General features: G+C 41.5%; 1 protein-coding gene across 1 annotated transcript in view; it reads left to right on the top strand.

Annotated features, from left to right (window-relative positions):
• The first annotated feature begins 6,467 nt into the window (after positions 1-6,467).
• Positions 6,468-19,530, top strand: part of LOC116707095 (sodium/calcium exchanger 1) — a 46,244-nt gene continuing 33,181 nt past the window's right edge. The window contains exons 1-6 of the mRNA XM_032544251.1: positions 6,468-6,868; positions 9,360-9,470; positions 10,256-10,408; positions 14,322-14,418; positions 14,653-14,844; positions 15,943-16,135. Of these exons, the coding sequence (XP_032400142.1) occupies positions 6,626-6,868; positions 9,360-9,470; positions 10,256-10,408; positions 14,322-14,418; positions 14,653-14,844; positions 15,943-16,135 (989 nt within the window). The 5' untranslated portion in view covers positions 6,468-6,625. The remainder of the gene's footprint in view (positions 6,869-9,359; positions 9,471-10,255; positions 10,409-14,321; positions 14,419-14,652; positions 14,845-15,942; positions 16,136-19,530) is intronic.

Here is a 19,530-nt window from a genome sequence, read left to right as displayed (position 1 = left end):
ACTTTGCAACAAGTAGGCTACAAGATGCTAACGAGAGACTTAATATCAATTCACTACGTACTTAACAAAGTTTGTTCACTGCTGGCTACAAGTTAGCATCAAGGACAACAAAGGCTGTCAGTTGAATGGCGTATTGAGCTAACGTTAGCAATCAAACAACCATAGAGAGCTAAAACGTTTTTGAAATGACTGCTAGCATAGCTACAAGCTAGCAATCAAACACAACCACAACAAAGGCTGTCACTGGAATGTTTTGAGCTAACGTTAGCAATCAAACAACATTTTTGAAATGATTTCCATCTTCTGTTATTGTTTGTAATGACAAAAGTTCATTATTTCATGGATTTCACAAATTTCAGTATGACACATTATACCGTAAACCGTTTAAATCTGAGCATGCGCGACTCAAATCTGCACTCGGCTCACATCAAGGAGTGACAGTCTCTACCAACACCCTAGAGTGTCTCTTTAGCTGCTAAATGCTCCACTGTATTTACCAGCTAGTTGCTGACTTTGTCTCTCTGCTGTTTGGTGTGTGGCAGGTAGTACACAGTGGGGTTATTTGAACATTTTTCACTGAAAACATCTAGCTGAAGTTGGATTTGCAGTTGCTGGAATGCTACATGAGAGCGGTGGAACGGTCAAATTGTCAATTTGTGAGCCATAAAAACCAAAAAAAAGGAGCTGAAAGGTGCTAAAAATAACTCTAAGGAAGAATTATCTGTGGCTTTGTCAATACTGACGACCCCTTTCACATTACACATGTGACATCATTTGACCTAATGCTCATATACAAATATGAACAGTGCAGATTGAACCACCTATAACCTAGACCTTAACCATCTGATTAGTAGAGCCTGAAGGCTTCAGCTACCTGTCCGGAAGATTTGCATTCAAACTTACACTCAATTCATTGTATACTGTGGCTTTAAAAGCATAAATCAATAAATTCACCCCATTTAGTGGTAATTATGAGGGGACATGTTAAGCTAAGAAGTGGTTTTATGTGAAAACCTCCCCATTGAAGTGTTACCGATTGGTGTGGCGATGAAAGTAATGACTTCAGTCAGCTTTAATGTGCTCTTTCCCAGAATTTTTTTCCTTTGCTTGGATTACATCAGCCTAGCCACATCTTTAGATCCGGTATCTGTTATCACAATTGATTGAAAGAGTTCTGTGTTCACATTTATGGGATAAAAGGTCTGGCCCAAAGCTATTCATGTGTGAGCCCGTTTATAGCCCTTTGTAATCTGATTTCTACCACAAAGTCTAAATTAAAAAAAACAAAAACAATCCCAAAGTCCACACTACAAATAGAGTAATGTGTGTCTGCTGTCTGCTCTGGGTTACAGCTAAAAAGAACTCACTATTGGCTGTTCTACAGTCCAGATAAAAAACAAGAGGTGATTGATTTTTTTTCATTTCAGCTATTTTTATTTTTTTATTTTTTTTAAACTTTATTACAGATTCTGGCTACAAATGTATCTTCATTTACAATGTTTATACAGACTTTTTTTTAGCCTCGGTCTTTCATTATTGCTTTTATTGCTTCTTCCTTTCATTCTGTTTTTTTATCTACTATAAAGCACTTTGCAACTACCTTCTATTGAGTTCTATCAAAAATGAAGAATGCTGTTCCTTTAAGTCATATAAGATATAGGGCTTTGCTGACTAAGCCTTTCTTCACCCCGTGCTATTATCGCCAAGTTTGACCACTTTTTACATGCTTTACTCAAAGGCCCTTGAGTTGATTTAAAAGCAGCAGAAGTTTTAATTTTTTATTTTTTTAAATGGTGAATACAATTAAACCAACAGAAGTAAAAAATAGAGTTCACTAAGTGGTTTGAATAACGACTCTCCTTCTGTCTCTACCCTTTTTTCTTTCTACCTGAAGGACTTGGACGTCACTCCTCGCTGCGCCGACCCAGGAGAACTCAGCAGAGTCTAGCAAAGGCCCAACTGCATCAGCAGAAATGGCTCCAGCAGCCATGTCTGTGCCTCCATCCTCTGTCACCTCCCTCCATCACTCCTGCCTCTCCTCACATCTCCTCTCCTTCCTCCTCGCCGCCTTTCTCCTCCTTTCCTGTCCTGGATCGGTGCGCGCAGGCTCATCTGAGTCAAACTGTTCAGCTAGCGGAGATCCCTGTCAAGAAGGTGGGTTGGTCTTATGTGTGAGAAAACTGCAGTTTTATGCAGATAGAGAAGGGATTACCATGATTTTGTCATACATATGATATATGTCTTATCTTAACTCTTACGGCATATGCGGCTTATTGAAAGGGTTGAAATGGTTGTAGTAGGGGAAAGTTGTCTGTGATGTCACCAGTTGAACATGATGTTTTAGATGCCTAAAGTTGACCAGTAAAAGCCAGCGGGCCTCAGACAAAAACACAGCACACAGCCTAATTTCTCTTTTTTTTTTGTGATCAAATTGTTTTATTTTCTTTTATAATCAAAAATTAACATACAGTATTCAAACAATAGCAAACAATACACTGAGACATGGAATGCGTCCGAGAGCCAAAAAACACAGAAAGGAAAGCTGGGAGGGAGGGAGACAAAACAACATATGCAGAAACAGACCACAACACACACACACACACACACACACACACACACACACACACACACACACACACACACACACACACCACACACACACACAGACACAAGACAAGGGACCAATCAATCACACGCGCAGGTTGAGGTCTGGGCTGTAGCCTTGTGCTCAAAGAGCCAGTGATGCTGTGCCAAGTGTCCAAGGTCTTTCTGGCGCTCCATGGATGCACGCCGTCGACAGTTCCATGTACACAACATCCAAGAAGGCAAGGGTCAATGCACGGATAGACAGGTCATGAGGTGGTTTCCTACGGGTTGCAATCATTCTCTAAGCAGCTGTAAGTCCAGCAAACACAGCACATTTTTGAGCTTTAGAGAGCTGGAAGGCTGACAGGTCATTCAGAATCAAAACATTGACAGTAACATGCACATTGATATCAATCAAGGTGGACATTTTGGATACAATATTGTTCCAGAACTGACCAACAGGAGTGCACTCCCAAATCATGTGAAGATATGTACCTTGTGCTTAAATTGGGCAGAAAGTGCATAAAGGGCTGTTGAGATCCTGTATGTCCTATAAATGAAATTATATTGAATCTGCTGATGGTCTGGATTGTGAGATACTTCTTGAAAGTTAAACCATACATCATGCCAGTCAAGAACACACAGTCTAATTTAAAGGTGAAACACTGAATCCAGTTTCATCTTTCCTTTACCTTAAAATTAGCTCATTCACAGAATTTTAATATCTAAAGTGGCTCATTCAATTTATTCACTGTCCTCTTTTGTAAGAAACAGCACAGTTATAGTGGAGGCATTAGATGCATTAAATTATATGCATTAATGCATTTATAATTTCTCCCAGTGTTAGTATCCTACATATGTATAAACCAGGTCTCTATTGTCATGGTTGCACTATGCATCCCAAATGAATAGAACCAATTTTTGAGAGAAGAATATAGACCATACTAACTTTACATCTAGCCACAGAGCTCATTCACCTCTCAGCTCAAGCTCTGCAGAAAGTTTCCCCTAAGGGATTTAAACTTCATTTAAAAAAAATTTTCCCTTTTAGAGTCAGGTATTTTCCCCCAACCCGGGTAACCAGAAATTTAAATTTTTAAAAAGCCATAAAAAAACCCCCCAGGCTTTTTTTGCGTTTTTTTTGCCGCTCTTAGTGGACCTTCCAAAGCTCTGAAAAAAACGGGAAACAGATTATTTGCCAGTTTTTATTGATTAGTTGCAATGTCACAGATTATTCATAAAGCGGGAACGCTACCCTACTAAGGGGACGTTTTAAATTCCCCTCCCCAGAAAAAAACTGTACAGAGGTTTTGGTCGCTGTTGTCCAATTTAAGCCTAAAACTAGAGCACAGACCATTTAAATCGTTGATTAAAAAAAATGGGACCTTTGGGAATCTCCCCTTATTTTTTTCCAAATGATTTTGACTGCTACGAAATTTCTTCCCAAAAATCCCCAAAATGGCAGACGGACAGGATAGAAGGGGGAAGATTTCAGGGCATCACAAAAAATTTTTTTGTATAAGTTTTCTTGTGACCTTTTTGCTGAAACATGCAGTTTGTACTTCTTTTTGTTTAAACATTTCGGAGGGGTACGCCGGGGAAAAACCCTAAAAACCCCCTTTGGGGGAAAAAGTGGCCGGGCCTTGTTTACTTCGTTGCACTCATCAATTTTCCTGGGCATGAGCTTAAAATGCGGACCGTTTATGCCCTTCTATAGGGGTAGGAAAGAGACCATTTTTTTCCCTTTATTTTTCCCCGATATCACACCCTTCTAGCCGATCGATTTTTAAATTTAAATTATACCCATGTAAGTTGTCGCCATTTTTTTGGGGGTGGGGGGTAAAATGATTTAATGACCTTTTGAAAAGCTCAGGGCATCTTTTTTAAAATAAATACTTGTTTTTCTTTCATTTCTTCCATTTCCTTTGGTGCCTTCTTACTCTTTTTTTTCCCCTTGTTTCTTATTGCTTTTCCTTTTGCCTTGTTTTTTTTTTTATTTTTTCCTTCCTTTCCTTGTCTAGCTGTTCTTCTCTCTCTCCCCTCTTTTCCCGGGTCACCCCCCCCCCAGGAAAAAGGGAAAATCACCATAAAGGGGCCAAAGGGTGAGACCACCCCCACCACGGCGGGTCGGGAATGAGACCGTCTTAACTTTTTAGGGGCCTTTGGGGTCCGGGGGCCCCCGGATACGTTTGTCAGTTTTGGGTAGTACAATTGCCCCCGGTTTACAATAGATTAACGATCCCAAAAAATGAAAGGGGAAACACAGTATTGATTTTCCCCCCACCTATAGGTGGGGGGCCCGGGTTTTCGGGTGGCTCTCGGGTCCCAGACTAGGGGGCACGCTGCCTTAAATTTTTCATCATCCGCCCTTGTGGTATGGGTTCCTGAGGGGAAAAGCGAAAAATAAAAAACCCCCTTCGGGTTTTCTTCGTCACGGGGGCCTGGGTTTTTCCCCACATTTGGCTTTACTGATCTGATGTTCTTCCCGGGAATGGGGGTGAGGACAGACAGAAATAAGCTGTTAGAAAAAAAGTTTGGAAAAAAAAGGAAAACGTTGGGGTAGCGTGGTGAATATCAGTCCTTTCAAAAAGGTCCCTGGCATGAAAATTTCATTTTTGAGTTTTTTAACATAATATTGTTCCCCCCATGGTAAAAATGGTATGGGTTGTAAACCGAGCCCTGGGTGTCCTGCTCTGCCTTTAACAAAATGAAAGCTCAGATGGGCTGATCTGAAATCTTGCCCCTTATGAGGTTATAAGAAGCAAGGCTACCTCCCCTTTCTCTGCTTTTCCCACCCATTTGGCCTACCCATTAGAGAGAGACATCATGGCTTACGAGAAAAGTGGCAGTTTTGTCAGTACAGTACACTAAGGTCTATATAAAAGAGACTTCAGATACAGTATTAGGGGACCACTAAGGTCTATATAAAAGAGACTTCAGATACAATATTAGGGGACCACTAAGCCCTATATAAAAGAGACTTCAAATACATTATTAGGGGACCACTAAGGTCTATAAAAAAGAGACTTCAGATACAGTATTACGGGACCACTAAGGTCTATATAAAAGAGACTTCAGGTACAGTATTAGGGGACCACTAAGGTCTATAAAAAAAGAGTCTTCAGATACAGTATTAGGGGACCACTAAGGTCTATATAAAAGAGTCTTCAGATACAGTATTAGGGGACCACTAAGGTCTATAAAAAAGAGTCTTCAGATACAGTATTAGGGGACCACTAAGGTCTATAAAAAAGAGACTTTAGATACAGTATTACGGGACCACTAAGGTCTATAAAAAAGAGACTTCAGATACAGTATTAGAGGACCACTAAGGTCTATATAAAAGAGTCTTCAGATACAGTATTACGGGACCACTAAGGTCTATATAAAAGCATCCAAAGAGCATCATGTCATGGGACCTTTAAGTAAAAGTACTAACAGCACACTGTAACAAAGAAAACTTCTGCATTGAAAAAGTGACTTAAAAATGGACCTAAGGTATTAAAAGTAAAAGTACTCCATGCAGGAAATCCTCACAATTTAGGGAATGGAAAGAATCCACACAATTCTGTCAATCAACTAAGTGTTTAATCGTCTAATCATTTCAGCTTTCATGTTGTTGGGTAGTTAAATTTATATCTTCAATATATCTTTAAAAATCTTAATTCATCTTAAGATGTCCGATTAATGTAGTAAAAACTATTTGGGGTTCAGTGGCTTGCCTAAGGACACTTCAACATGGGACTACAGGGCCGGGGATCGAATCCATGTACCTCAAATTTGTACAGTACTTGAGTAAATGTACTTAATTACTTTCGATCACTGTTGGGTAGGAGGAAAAAAGGAAGCTGTTAACGCTGTCTCTTCTCTCCTCTAGGTGTGGGAGGCGGTGCTGACCTTCCTCTTCTTCCCGCTCTGTGTAGTCCAGGCCTGGGTGGCCGACCGCCGCCTCCTCTTCTACAAGTACGTCCGCAAGCGTTACCGCGCTGACAAGCAACGCGGCATCATCATTGAGACGGAGGGAGGGCCGGACGGAGGGATGAGTATGGGCAGAGGTGGAGCACTGGCTCCAGGGGGGTTCACCAAGATGGACATGCTGGAGCTGGACGGACAGATGGCCTTGAATTGTCACAGCGGGATGGACGGAGGGACGACGGAAGAGGGAGGAGCCAAGGACGAGGAGGACGAGGCCAGAAGGGACATGGCGAGGACGCTGAAGGACATGAAGCAGAGGCACCCAGACAAAGACATGGAACAGCTGATTGAGATGGCTAATTATCAGGTTAGGAGTAATATGCTCATATGAGCACATCAATTAGTTGATATTGGGTATTAACTTTATTTTGAAGAAACAGTTTTGGATAGTTTTAGAGATTTTGGGAAATACGCTTGTTTGCTTTTTTTGCGGTGAGAGTCAGTTAAGACTATCGATACCACTCTCACGTTTGTGCTTTTGAGCACTGGGAGGCAATTAGCTTAGCTTAGCATAAAGACTGGAAGCCGGGGGAAACAGCTAGCCTGGCTCTATCCAAAGCTCAAAGCTCGCTGATTAACATGTCTGGCAAACAGGAACAATGTGTTTGTTACAAAGGTTTATGGAAATTTGTGACATTGTAGGAAGTTATAGGCTATTTTTTTAGCAAACAGCAGCCTGGCGCTGGACTGTTTGGCAAAAAATAGCTAACGTGTGTTAACTATGGAGCACCTAACCCCCTCTAAAATCACAAAATGTCCCTTTTTATGTTTCTGTGGAACATACAGTAAAATGTTGAGCTTAAGAGGTGCTAGTTGGCATATTATTGACCTTTTGGAGGAATCCAAGCTAACTGTTTCCGCTTGCTTCCTGTCTTTATGCTAAGCTAAGCTAACGCTTCCTGGTTTGAGCTCCATACGTAATACACAAAGATGAAAGTGGTGTCAATCTTCTTATTTCATTTTCGGCAAATTAGTTTATTTACCTGAATGTCAAGCTACTCCAAGACATTCATTTACATTATATTTTAGTCAACAATTTATTATATCTTGATATTACATGAATGGTGTGTGCACCTGTATGAATATAATTGCATGTTACTAGTCAGCTGCTAATAATAGAAGCCCTGCCTTTCTTTTACCTTGTTTGCTCCGTCTTGACTTCATCTTGACTTTGTTCCTTTTTTTTCTGAGTTTCTGAACTTAAGATCTTGTTTTACATCTTAATGAATCCTAACATCATGCATCACATTTCATATGCGACTCCTCTGAGGGTGACTTTGTGTTGGAGATGACGCGGTGACACTTTCAGCTGTGAACAAGGTGTTTTGGATGATAGCAGGTAGGACAGCATACAGCTGTTATACAGAGAACATTTCAAAAATGTTCCAGCCAAACCTCTGTTTGACAAATAATGCAGTTGCCTTTGTAAATTTAATTAAAATGTACCCCTTTCATTCATTTCTTGTAAAGCACATTGATTAATAGAAAATGGAAACTCAAATATGTGTGCACACCAAATATAACCAACATTATAATTAAGTGTTGGCTGAGTATCTCTCAAACACACATAAACAGATGCAAATCCAGTTTTTCGGGACGCTCCTGATGTAATGTTATGTGCTGATAAAACCACTAGTCTGCAGAGAGGAAGGTGGCGCTTGGCTTGATTGACAGCACTGTTACATGCAACCTCTCTGACATTCAGGTGATTTTTTTTGCCAGGTAAGATGTATAAACATTAGATACGTGAGCGTGAAAGTTAATCCTTGGCCTAGGAAGCCGTAGCTTGGCGAAAGATTTGTAACATAAGGTCCACTTAAGTTTATCTTTTTATTTATTAGTTTTTTTTTTTAGCTTATAGCAGCATCTCACACATAGAGCTAAACCTACAACCAGATGTGGTCAACAGCTCTACACAAAGCCAGCAAGTGGACCTCGAGTTAAGATTTTTTGGTGGAATTTATATTTATGATTTGTTAATAGATATTTATAATCCCTTTTCCTTTGTCCTAAGTTTAACTTTTGGTTAAATTTGGCATTAGTTTAGTTGAGTTTTGATCGCCATAGGAAGCAGTCGGTTAATCTGTTCTCATCCCTGGTGTGAAAATAAAGAAGCTGCTACACACACACACGCACACGGTTACACTTTTGTTTTTATGAATACCAATGATCAAACTAGCACATTACGGATTTCTCTGTTGCATCCTTTTTCATCCTCTTTGTTTTGTTGGTAGGGAGGGAGAGAAGGAAAGGAGTTTGGCAGGCACCCGAGGTGCACTGGACTACTTCCAGATGTTTGTTTGCATTCAAGCCTCCCTCCCCCCTGCAGCTACTCCCTCAGCCCCATGCTGTAAATAAAAATGACTGCTGCCCTGGAGATTAAACTCAACCGGATAAATTAAGGTTTTTTTTGTAGTCAGAGTGAGTCATTAAAAAAAAATGAAATAGTGGTCCCCCTGTGGTGGTATTTAACTTTTTAATTAAGTCAGGCCAGCGTGCTCACCACACAATATCAAGTTTTTAAGGAAACTAACAATTACAGATGCCATCATTCCTTCATTCCAAAGAGATGCGGTGACATTTCTGGCTGGCTCCAAACCTCAAAAGTGTCCTTAAGTGAATTTGTAGCTGACCTTCAAATCTCCCTGTGGAGACGTAAAAAGAATCTCCTTAGAGAGGTTCACGGCTTACCCTTTAAATTACAGCTGTCAGTTTAAAATTGGAAGATTAACATGATAACAGATTAACATGTTTCAATCAATAGATCAATTTGTTAATTTATTGTTTTTGCTGATTAGGTCCTGATGCAGCAGCAGAAGAGCCGAGCGTTCTACCGTATCCAGGCAACCAGGATGATGATCGGAGCTGGCAACATCCTCAAGAAGCACGCTGCTGACCAGGCTCGCAAGGTAAGACACACGTCTCCTCTTATCACCCAGTGTTACTCAGGTAGTGTAATATGTTACTCTTTACTTATCACTCCTTAAAAAGTAATAATATTACTTCTTAAGAACTCCTTCTACATTATTGGAACAAGAATGAACCTTACAGGGGTTAACCTATCAGCCGAACTGCAGAGCTGCAGACGTCTTCATTCAGGCTGTTACTGTATGTCATGGATGTTATTGCACATTCGCATAGGCCTGTTGTCAAGTTACACTTAGGCTTACATAAAGAGAAGGAACTGGCGACGCAGCTTCCCGTCACCATAGCAACTTGCTGTGCCTGCGTGCACAAGGTGAGAGAAAAGAGGGACTCGGCTCTGCTCTGCTCACAGTGACATGTTGGATGCCATTGATGTTCCTACACGGATCAAAGCCTTAATATAATGAGAATACTTCCAGCTGTTGAATTTATTCCTCTCTCCGTCGTCCTTCGTTTAGCTTGTTGGCTGGTAGCCGACGTGATGTGACTTGCCGCGCGCAAGTAGTACGTGTTACGTCTTCATATAAGAAAGTCTACTTGGGATAAAAAACAAATCACGCGTAACGCAGCGTCACATGGATTAGTAACTCTAATATAATAACTTTTTGGGAAATTGTAATCCCTTATATTTCTCATTACTGTGGAAAGTAATAATATTACAGTAATACTAAGTAATGCGTTACTGCCCAACACTGTTATCACCATTATTCAAAGATGAACACACCACACCTGATTCTGATCTGACTTTTTCCCTGTTTTCTTCCCCCAGGTGGTGAGCAGCAATGAGACCCAGGCTCAGGAGGACGACCCTCACACCATTAAAATGGAGTTTGAACCCCCTTTGTACCAGTGCTTTGAAAACTGCGGCTCCTTGAAACTGACTGTTGCCAGACACGGAGGAGACTCTGGAGTTACTGTGAAGGTCCGTTTGTTTGTGGTATTAATGCAAGACAGTGGGATTGTTCAGAAGAATAAGACCAAGTGTGTGTGTGTGTGTGTGTGTGGTGTGTGTGTGTGTGTGTGTGTGGATGAGTTGGTGAGTGGGTGAGGTGAGGTGAGTGAGGGAGGGAGTTAAGCCAAAAGGCTCAGCCAGACAATAGCAGACACCACAGATTCTACAATTCTCCTCTGAACTGATATCACTCACGTCTCTTTCAGTTTTCCTTGTCTTGGTCTGATCTGACTCATAACATTTCAACAGTTCTCACCTCTAGAGAGCTTTCTTGTTCTCTTTGTGGTCAGATGCTGGAAAAGATGTAGAAGTGGGTGCCAGAGGAGAGCTGGGAGGAACAATATAATTCACTGATCAGGTTATAACTCAAAGAAAAAAAACATATCCTTTTGCAAAGCCTCTTTGATTTTGGGCTTAACTCTGGCCTCATACTCCAATAAGAGATTTTCTTTCATGTCTCCCACAGGGAGTCCATGTCAGTGGAATAATACTTGATCTGCTTGTTAGTACCACTGTGTTTTTGCAAGACTGTCTCTCATCTATTTTTCTTGCGGGATACAAATGAAACTACGATGCAACATTAGTGCTGTCTGTACAGGTCGGCTGATGGCTTGGTCCGCCGTCTACTGAAGGCTGATTTTGCTAAGTGAAGTGGCCTATTTAGCCCACACAGGCTCTTCAGACACATTGTCAGAGCAGCGCTTTACAGACAAAGCAATGGTTATCTTCATCAAACAAAGTTTCTCAAAGAGGCTACTTGAACCCTGCCCGATGACGCACTTGTTGAAACGTTCAAAGGCTACAAGAATCTCTATAATCTGCCATCTTAGCGCTTTAAAAATAACAGTACTTGAAAAGTTTGATACATATAATGGAATGGCTAGCTACACTACAAACTTAAAGCTGCATTGACTGATTTGCCGTTTGGAAGCCGTGGACAGAAGCTGTAAACACAACATTGACATCACCTTCTATGCTAAAATGGCTCACTTGTTAACAAATGGTTAACATATAGTAAGTCTATATCCACAACTTTCCACTTCTGGGATTGCTCATGTTCTGTCACTCTTTTTGGATGTCCCGTCACCTTTTTATACTCTGATCGTTTCTGAGGACTATGGTTAACTGCTCCTCAGATCTCTGCAGGGTAAATCCGGACAGCTAGCTAGACTATCTGTCCAATCTGATTTTTCTGTAGCACACTAAAACAACTTGTGAATATACACATGTTCCAACAAAACAAGTTCCTTCCCTAGACTATTTTGAAACGGCACCGTGGCTCCGCTCAGTGCCCATCACCGCCTGAGACAATTGTGATTGGTTTAAAGAAATGCCAATAAACCAGAGCAGAGTGTTTCTCCCATCCTTGAATGCTGTGTGGATTAGCCAGGGCCGTCCTCCGCAGCGCTGTGGAGAAACATGCCTATCTACACATCCAGCACATACAGTGAAGCTCTCATTTGGCATGGTGTTTGTATCCACCTCCTGAATCTAAGTCCAATATTCACTCTCTGTTGAGCTTTGTTTTGCACTCCAATAACTTTTTATCTCTTTAGCAGCTAGATGCACCACCACTGTGTCTTTCTGCCTTTGGTGCTGAGCAGGTAGTGTACATGTACAGTGGGTTTTAAGAGCTTTTTTAGTTGACAACTGCCTGCTGTGTCTGAAAACAACACAGATAAGAGCAGTTGGAGTGAAACCAAAACAATAAGCTAAATGCTAAAACACTGAGGAAATGTTCTCTAGAGCTGAGATGAACAGCGCATGATTATTAACTCTGGGTTTGTCAGTAGGGAGGACAACTTTCACATCATTCAAGCCATTATAAAAATACATTAGTTGTAGCAGCTTTAAGTTGGCAAGATTATGTATATGGTAAACAATTTATGGGAAACCGAATTCCTGCTATACCATTCATACCTTAAGAAAACCTATTCCAAGCAGATGTATTCCCCACATATGGTTTGCACATTGTATAATAATTATAATAATTATAATAATAATAATACATTTTATTTAACAGCGCCTTTCTAACACTCAAGGACGCTTTACAGACAATAAAAGACAGATACAGGGAACAGAAAAGTGTAAGTAGTTATAACAAAACAAATAAAACAAAAACAAAACAAACAAAACAAAACAGTAATAGAAATTAGGTGTCATAATGGAGTTATTTACATTGTGATAATTAACTTTAAGGTGCTCTAAGCGATGTCACGCGTGTTTTAGGCTACAACATTTGTTGTCACATACAGCAAACATCTCCTCACTATCTGTGAGCTGCCTGTCCCCAGAACACACTGTAAAAAAAAAAAAAAAAAAAAACGCGGTGTCTGTAGACTCCACACACGCCAACAAAAACAATATGTGTCAACCGGCACCAGGAGGCATACACAAACAGTGTTCCAGCGTTCCAGCCAATAACTGACTAGAAGGATTTGCGCGGAAGCACGGAAAGGAGGGGGAGGGGACGGGATGAGGAGGAGGAGGAGGGGCGAGCTAGTCTCGTTTTATTTGAAAATACTTCAAACGTCAACAAGAAGTAACGTGACCCAACATCGCTTAGAGCACTTTTAAACCTAAAATAGTTCAGTTTTTAAAGCCAAGATATATTAATGGCCCACAGGTTATCCGTAAATAAAAACAACATTATAGGCTGTTTAATATTTGTCTGTTTCTATAATCACAGTAAGATAAAAATATGTGAACTATTGTAAATCCTCAGTATACAGACTATACAAGAATAGACAGAGACCACTGAAGGCAAGGCAAGGCAGCTTTATTTGTATAGCACATTTCAGCAACAGGGCAATTCAAAGTGCTTTACACAAAATCAGTTAAACAGATAAAACACAAGTAAAAACAGTTAAAAATCATAAGCTGAATTTAACTGAAGTTAAATCAAGGTTCATTTTTAATTGTGAACACAAGGAGACAGTTTCCACACTGCAGAATAGTACAGAAAAGGCCCGACTGGAAGCTCTCTACAGCTGCTTATTTATACAAAGTGCATGTTAATACAAAGTCATAACAAAGTCGATGTTGTCAGTTTATCTCATTGGGTCTGAGAATCTCCTCCTCCTGCTCTGCCCCCAAGAAACATCCTGTGCCTTTCACAAGGACAGACGATGGCTCCATGGTTATCTTGTTTAGAGTTATCAGTATAATATGGTATTATTATGCAAATAGTTTTAATAATAATCAGAAAAAAGTATGTATCAAAAGGTTTCTGACACAGACGTCCCAGCAGTGTCAGCTATTGTAATGGATGCATTTAAAGAAAAGTTCAGAGGTGTGACACACTAACACTTTTTTATATCCACAGCAAAAATTAGAGCAGAGCCAAAAGAAAACAAAACTACAAAAGCGCCAAAATTGCTGATTCAGCTTTTCCTACAGAAAGCCTCACAATATTTTGAAGTCCTCTGACTTTTTTTTAATTTAACAGCCGGCACCATCTGATCCCAGTTATCTGATTCTAAAAAAAATGAGGGTATATTTGTAAGCGTCTGTATAGGATGAATAGAGTTGATAAAGAGGTCACATGGAGAGAGGACGGAGAGAATGGCGAGGAGACAGGGAAAGTTCTGTTGTGCCATCTTCAAAGTCTTTATTATCGTACTGTGGCTGACCAGAGGGCTCGGTTTAATGAAGCAGCGTCTCTTGTTTTCTCTCACCCTCTGTTCACATCTCCCCAAATGCCTCTCGTCCTCCTCTGTCTCCCTCTCCTTCTCTGTTCTCTGTGTTCTGCCTCTTCCTTTGTGTTTATCTGCCTTTTCATATCTGTTCTGTCCTGTTTCATCTTTTAACGGCTCTTTTTCGCTCTCTCCTCCCCCCTCGTCTCACCCCGCTTCCCGTCTCCCTGTAATCCTATCTCCCCCAGGTGGATTATCGCACCGAGGACGGCACGGCAAACGCAGGTTCGGATTACGAGTTTGCAGAGGGAACACTGCTGTTTAAGCCAGGAGAGACCCTCAAAGGTAAAAAGAAATAATAGTGGCAGCTATAATTTATGGCATATTTTCAAAAAAACATGTCACTGAGGCTGAGGCTCAAATAGCGGAGGTCATTTGCGGCACCTTGGGCCACTTCTTCAACATGGCTTCCATAAAAATACGATTTTAAGGTTTATCATTGAAACAGTTTAGCCTAAAGAGGTGTGCCGTGAACTATTCTGTACCAAAATCAACCTTAAATGACAATTCTTTTACCAGAGATCACAGTTGGAGTGATTGACGACGACATCTTTGAGGAAGATGAGTATTTCTACGTCCACCTCAGCAACCCTCGAGTGGTTGGTTATCCTGAGATTGGCACCGCCCCGCTGGATGCCAGTGCCACCCCCAAAGCCGTTCTGGGTGACAACCACACAGCCACAGTGACCATCTACGATGATGATCACGCAGGTAATAGGGATGGTCTAACTTAATGTAACTACTGACACACAACACATTTGGTTTTGTAATTAAAGCCAAACGGAAATTTAAATTCTCCTCACTTTCTGAGTAAAACTGAAAGTTCATTTAATTTCAGTTAGTCTTTAACCTTCTGTGCAAGATTGAACAGATAAAAAAAACGTTATTAATCCCCAAGGGGCAATTCATTTTTACAGTCTATCCCATCCATGTCATAGATAAGTACAAAAGTAACGACAACAATTATCATCCACATCCACATCAACATCGCAGTGACACCAAGAGCATAGATCAACGATTTGTATTCAGTAGCTTGAACAGGCAAAGCAGACAAAAGTAGATGTTAAAGGTCCCGTGACATGGTGATCTTTGGATGTTTAGATCTTACTGGTCCCCTAATACCATATCATATAAGTCTCTTTCCCAAATTTAGGCTTGGTGCAGAATTACAGCCACTAGAGCCAGTCCCACAATGAGCATTCCTTAGGACCTGCCTTTTCTGAGTCTGTAGCTTTTGAGAAAGAGAGAGGAGGGGGGGCGAGGTGGAGGGTGGGGATGTGGTAAGATTCCAGATCGGCCCATCTGAGCTTTCATTTTCTCAAAGGCAGAGCAGGATACCCAGGGCTCGGTTTACACCTAACGCCATTTCAAGCCACTGGGGGACCATAGGCAGGTGGGGGGGAACTCATATCAATGTTAGAAAAAAACTCATAAAGTGACATTGTCATGCCATGGAACCTTTAACAACAGGTTTTGATAGAAGTGTGTGCCCCCCTCTAGCAAACGTTGAATTCACATGGGTCTATAGAGTCCCAGTCCCCTCAACCTCACCATATTTTCAGTTACAGGAGATTGATAACATCCAAAGAGAATTAAAGTGAGGGAGGCTGAGTGGAGAGTGGGCGTTTACCTGGGGTTTATTATGTTTTATCTAGATAGAGTGGGTGGTAATCTATTATCCCTTCCACTATATGTACGGTACACAATGGCGAGCACGCTAGTGAGCGAGAGCGTAGGTGTTGATCAACCTCGTCTGTCACCTCGTTCTCCCCTGTGAAATAATGCGTCTTTTTTCCTTTTTTTTCTCAGGCATCTTTACCTTTGAGACTGCCAGTCAGAAAGTCAGTGAAAGCGTAGGTGTGATGGAGGTGAAGGTGCTCAGGACTTCGGGGGCCCGAGGCCTGGTAGCCGTCCCCTACCGTACTGTGGATGCCAGCGCTAGGGCAGGGGAGGACTACGAGCTGGCCGCTGGCAAGCTGGAGTTTCAGAATGACGAGACCATGTAAGTACAGACATGGTGTCAGTAACTCTTATTTACCGGCTTTACCACACAGTTTATGTACGCTTGAAATCTGTAAATAAGCAGTCACAGCTTTAATTGGAGTAAGATGCCGCAGTTCTCAGTTCATTTGCCCAATATCTAAAAAAAACCCAGTACATTTCTTTTATTCATTAGAAAGATGTTCAGTGGCACTTTAAGGTGACTGACATATTTTTGGATTGCCAATGACACATTACTCTTTCTCTGTTTCCTTTCTGTGTGATTTATTCCCATTCAGAAATGGCTGTTTGGGTTAATTGAGTGTTAAACATATATTCATATCATAAATGGCTCTATTAGGCTGATAACAGCATAATAATACCACTCTTTAAGGTGGGCTACTTTGCATTAAAATGCTTCCTCAAACGTGACACACGCACGTACACGCACGTACACGCACGCACAGACACACACACACACACACACACACACACACACCAAATGGCTCTTGTGTCCTTGGGCACATGCATTTTTAATATGCTGATGTTAGCTGTGTTAAATTGACCATTACAAAAAGCAGTTGGGAATGCAGTTTCCTCGGCGCCTCATGGGGCCTGTAAATCAAGTACTCTGCGTTTGATTGTGTGTGTGTGTGTGTGTGTGTGTGTGTGTGTGAGAGAGAGAGTGTGTAAGTGCGTGGTTTTGTACCTTTATGTGAAGCGCTATAAAGAGTGAGGACATTTACGCAAAAAAGGACATTTACGCAAGTTGTCGCAGGGATAGTCAATGTATTTATCTCAATGAGTGTCCTCACAAATATATTGAGACCAATATATGTGTGTGTGTGGTTTTGTGTCTTTGGCGGGGCAAATGTTGGCAAGGCCATTCATAAGCTGTTCATGTGTGGCTTACAGCCAGTGTGTTTCTAACTCTGTGTGTGTGTGTGTGTGTGTGTGTGTGTGTGTGTGTGTGTGTGTGCGTGTCCTCTTGAACTTATTATACGGACCTATTCTAGTTTTAGGCCTTGAGAGTGAGGACCTTTTTAAGAGCTGTTTGGCTTGCAGGTTAAGATTAGAGCTACATGTAGGCTATAGTTAAGAACTGGGCTTATGCATGCACGGTAGTTGTGACCAACCCTTCGGGCTAGTTAATACATGATGTCAATGAGGGTCCTCACAAGTATAAGAATGCAAGTGTTCGGGTGTATTTGTGTAGGACCAGAATTTACAAATGAACAAGATGCTTGCAAGCTTGTATCAGCCAGCTTCTACGTATGAGCATCACTACCAGGGCAGAGTGTGTTTGCATGTGTTTGTGTGTGTGTGTGTGTGTTGTGTGAAATAATCTACCAACAATGATGCAATTACTGCTTATAAAGCTAGGAGGTTAAGAAGGGGTGAGAGAGGAGTGAGGGGAGCTAGAGACATTAGAGATTTACTGTGTGTCCTCTGGTAGCTCAGTAATAGTATTTTGTTGGTGTGTAAGTACAGAAACCAACAAAGAAGGTGGATATCCATGGAGTTAAGATACTGTCGGTGTGTTTTGGTACAAGAGGATTACAGAGAACAGTGGGTCCAGTTTGTTTTACCCTGACAAGATTGTATCTGTGTGGGTCAAAGTTAACAATAACCAACCATAAGCGTCTTGCTCTACTGGATGTGGACTAACACAGCAGGGCATGGTGGCCCAATGGTTAGAACTGTGCAACACAGCAAGAAGGTTCTGGTTTCGAATCCAGGTCGTTCCGGGCCTTTCTGTGTGCAGTTTGTATGTTCTCCCCATTTTTGCATGGACACCCTGATGGTGCTCCGGGTTCCCCCACCATCAAAAAACATGTACTAGGTTGTCCAGTCAGTCACTGCCCTTGATCAAGGCACTGGCTCAGATCTGGAGTTGGTCCCCGGGCGCTGTGATTGGCTGCCCACTGCTGCCCTGAGGAATGGGTTAAATGCAGAGAATGAATAAAAGTACCTTTGCTCTGGATAGCCTCTTTCTTTCTTTTCTTTACCATCTCTCCCCATTTCTTCCATCCCCAATAATTCTGTCTGGGATATTTTTTGATTTTCTTCCACACAGGATGAGTTTTGTCGTCCCCCTCATCTCCTTCTCTTTCCTTCCCTTCCGTCTTCACCTTCTCCTCTCCTCATTCTCTCCATCCATCTACCTCAGTCTAACCCTTTACTCAGAGAAAAGGGACTTAACTGCCAAGGCAATTTAGCTGGGTCACAACCCCGACATAACTCACCCTCCACACCTCCCCTGTTGTCCCTCCTACGTCGTCTTCCTTCAAGCTGCATAATTGTTTTGTTTACAACTTTTGTCTATTTCCTGCATTTAAGCAACGCCCCACATTAATCTGTCAGTTTTCTTGTTTATCCTGTCTGTTGGAGTTCAGGAAAAGAGTAAATTGGTCAAGGTCGGTAGATGGATCACGTGAAGCGGGGGATGAAGAAAGGCTGAGCGGAAAATGTAAAAGGCATTGGAGCTGAACTGACAAGAGGAGAGGAAACTGAAATGAAGAAGGAAGAGAAAGAGAACGGGGCTTTAGCTCAAATTCATGAGCTCTAAAGAAAATTCCCCTTCCTCTAGCTTCCTGTAATCAGAGGTCACGGGTCAGGTTTTAGCTGAGTGCTTACTGGGCTGACAGGAATTCTTGCTCATTTATATTCCAGCAGGGTGGATGGGTTTTATTCTGAAATGTGTGTTTAAAGGGGCACTTCACCAAGTTTACACATAATGTCATGAAGAGCACTACTCAAAACAAGTGCTTAACAACTTCTGTGGCTTTTGAAGGCGTTTCGTCAAGTCAGAGGGCATAACCGCTGATGAGGTCATAATGATGTCATCAGGATTACCTCAGCTTGGAGGCTACACATCTCTAGCAGAAAGCCTGCGTTAAACTGGGGCCGTGCTGTTTGAAAGATTTTTGGAGCTTGACCCATTCTATTGACTAAAAACCAAGATTCTTCAATCTTTTCTTCTTTAAATTTGACAATTCTTTTTTAAAATCTCTTTTGGGTCCTCTAAAGTCATAGGGAAAATAGTGCAGCAACACAAGATAAGTGAGGCAAAGAAATGTAGTGTGCAAATGTCTTGATAGCAGTGGGAAAATGTGTTTCCACATGCAACCCTTTACTACTCACAGAGCGGAAAGAAGAAGAAGAATGACTTCATTTCATCACTTAATGATGAACTGAGGATAGAAGTGAATGGGAGTGGGCACCCAGATAGCTCAGTTGGTAGAGCGGGTACCCATATATAGAGGTTTACTCCTCGACGCAGCCGGCCCGGGTTCGAGTCCGGCCTGCGGCCCTTTGCTGCATGTCACTCCCCCTCTCTCTCCCCTTTCATGACTTCAGCTGTCCTGTCCATTAAAGGCCTAAAATGCCCAAAAAAATAATCTTAAAAAAAAAAAA

The sequence above is a fragment of the Etheostoma spectabile genome, chromosome 19 (genome assembly GCF_008692095.1).
Source record: "Etheostoma spectabile isolate EspeVRDwgs_2016 chromosome 19, UIUC_Espe_1.0, whole genome shotgun sequence".
NCBI classification, from domain to species: domain Eukaryota; kingdom Metazoa; phylum Chordata; class Actinopteri; order Perciformes; family Percidae; genus Etheostoma; species Etheostoma spectabile.
The sequence above is the reverse complement of the archived record's forward strand: the minus strand, read 5'-3'. Positions and strand labels throughout refer to the sequence as shown.